The 2,722-nt window shown below is 48.3% G+C and overlaps 1 protein-coding gene across 1 annotated transcript in view; it reads right to left on the reverse strand.

Annotated features, from left to right (window-relative positions):
• Nucleotides 1-418, reverse strand: part of CCDC92B (coiled-coil domain containing 92B) — an 18,896-nt gene extending 18,478 nt beyond the window's left edge. The window contains exon 1 of the mRNA XM_044675605.1: nucleotides 289-418. Coding sequence (XP_044531540.1) covers nucleotides 289-418 — 130 coding nt within the window. The remainder of the gene's footprint in view (nucleotides 1-288) is intronic.
• Nucleotides 419-2,722: the final 2,304 nt, after the last annotated feature.

A 2,722-nucleotide genomic window follows, 5' to 3' on the forward strand; every position in this document is an offset into this window, starting at 1 on the left:
TTCTTTCTTTCTTTCTTTCTTTCTTTCTTTCTTTCTTTCTTTCTTTCTTTCTTTCTTTCTTTCTTTCTTTCTTTCTTATCTTTCCTTCCTCCCTCTCCCCACTTTTCCCCCCTTGCCTTTCCCTCCTATTGTCTCCCCTTTCTTCCTTCCTCTTTCCTTGCCTTCCCCCTTTCTCTGAACTCTGTGTGTCTGGTCCTCGGGGAATTCTAGGTTCCCTCCCTGCCTCTTGGCAGTGAGTACATGCTGCCAGGCCTTTGGGGAGGGGTAGAAGAAGGGAGGTGCCCTTACCTGAACAGTGCTTCTGTAGGCGCAGGATCTCCAGGTGCAGGTCTCGAAGCAGCTCCATCTGCTCCTTCTTCAAGAAAGCAATGTGCCTCTGCACACTCTGGATCTGATGCTCCAGGGACACGGTCTCCATCGCAACCCTGGGCCCAGGCCCTGCCGAGGGAGGGAGGCAGCAATAAGACACACACATTCCTTGATCCCATCAGCCTTGGTCCTGGTCCATTCTCCAGCCTCCCATTTCCACACTCCTGTGCTGGGTAGCAGTTTCATGATAATACTCGGAAGCCCTCTTCATTATATTCCCTTCAGGCCCTGAGGTTCCTGATCTCCTCAGCATTTGTGGAACATAGAACCTGAATTAGAATCCTGTCTCAGACATTTATTAGATGTGTGACCCTGGGCAAACACAATCTCTCTGTGCCTCACTCTCTTCATCTATAAAATGGAGATAGTAATAGCTCATAAAAACATCCCTGTGTATGCTATCATCATCATCACCACTGCCACACATCCCTCCTCTCTCAGTAAACTTCCATGGACCCTATCGCCTCTAGGATCAAGTACAAACTCCTTTTGTGTCCTTGTCACAGTCTACCTTTCCAGACTTATTATGTCTTACTTCACACACACTAAGATCTAGGGGACCACACCTCCTTACAGTTCCAGATACAGGACATCCAGGTTCCTGCCTCTGCTTTCTCTCCCCTCCCCTCTTTCTTTTAGCCTCCTACATTTTCTTAAAAACTCAGCTTAGGGGGCAGGTAGGTGGCTCAATGGTTTGAGAGTCAGGCCCAGAGATGGGAGGGCCTGGGTTCAAATTTGTCCTGAGACACTTCCTAGCTGTGTGACCCTGGGCAAGTCACTTGACCCCTATTGCCTAGCCCTTACCACTCTTCTGCCTTAGAACCAATTGGAAGATTGGTTCCTGAAAGCGGCATTACATCTTTCTTTTTAAAATCTTTACTTTCTGTCTTAGAATTAAGGCAGAAAAGGGGCAGCTGGGTAGCTCAGTGGATTGAGAGTCAGGCCTAGAGACAGGGGAGGTCCTGGGTTCAAATCCAGCCTCAGACACTTCCCAGCTGTGTGACCCTGGGCAAGTCATTTGACCCCCATTGCCTACCCTTACCACTCTTCCGCCTTGGAGCCAATACACAGAAGTTAAGGTTTTAAAAAAAAAGAATGAAGGCAGAAGAGCAGTGAGGGTTGGGCAATGAGGGGGAGGCAAGTAACTTGCCCATGGTCACGTAGTCAGGAAATGTCTGAGGTTACATTTGAACCCAAGATCTCCTGTCTTCAGGCCTGGCTCTCTGTCTACTGAGCCACCTAACTGCCCCCCATACCTTCCTAATTTTTGTAGCTTCCCTAGCACTTAATACTGTCTCCATGAACATCGATGGTCATGTATTTCTCTGAGTCCATGGTATCTTCCATGTGGACCCTTCCTCCAGTGATGCAGATCACCGCCCATACATGTTAGCCCATTCTTGGGGGGCTCTCGTTTTGGTCTATGTTCTCTTACAAATCTTTCCAGAGGGAGGTAGTGGGGCCACCAGACAGAGTGGGGACCTTCCTCCAGTTCTGTTGACATTGCATGACTACCGAATATCGTGTGGGCTGCTCACCTTTGGCTTCCATTATTTGACTGGCGGTCCACTCTTTTGAGTTCTACATCTCTTGCACAATTGCTTGTTGGGAATGTATTGTGGCTTCCTCTCCTTTGCCCTCTGGGTCACCCCCACGTTCACCTCTTCAGAGGCCAGGATATTCCATGACTTGTGGCCATATTTTTTCTTTTTACCAGATCTGTAATTTTATTTGTGTATAGAGTTCCTGCTACCAGCGCCACGAAGCTCTCAGCACCTTCTCTGTAACTTATCAGTGGAGAGCCCTGGCTGTCCGGCTGTCATCCTTATGTAAAGTATCAGGATAAGAACCGGGCCAGTGATTTCAATGGTACCAGGAACTCCCGGATGAGGGAACTCCCTCCTCCAATACAGGCTGACACCTTCTCTGAGACCTGTTGTCTTGGAGATTCCTGAGATCCTGAGAGGTTAAGTGAGTTGGGAAGGGTCACAAGGGCCAGTGTGTGTCGGAGGCAGGACTTGAACCCAGGCTTTAGTGCCCCAGAGACCAGCCTTCTGTCCCCTTTGGCATGCATAGTGTTTGGTTCCTATAGTAAGTGATTAAGAAATGGGCTTTTGCTTTAGGCATAACCTTGGGACATTATAAGCACCAGATAATTTCTCCAAAGGCAAACTAGTCCTTCCAAGTCATCTTGCTCAGTTCTGGGCCCAGCTCATTGCCTGAACACAGTCTGTCTGAGAACAATGGATTAATGGAATGGCTCTGTGGACTATCCATTCACATATAGCCCACAACGCTGCACATGAGCCAGACTTAATGAACGGTCATTAAACTGAATCAAATGGGCATTGTG

This window comes from Gracilinanus agilis, chromosome 4, assembly GCF_016433145.1.
Source record: "Gracilinanus agilis isolate LMUSP501 chromosome 4, AgileGrace, whole genome shotgun sequence".
NCBI lineage: Eukaryota > Metazoa > Chordata > Mammalia > Didelphimorphia > Didelphidae > Gracilinanus > Gracilinanus agilis.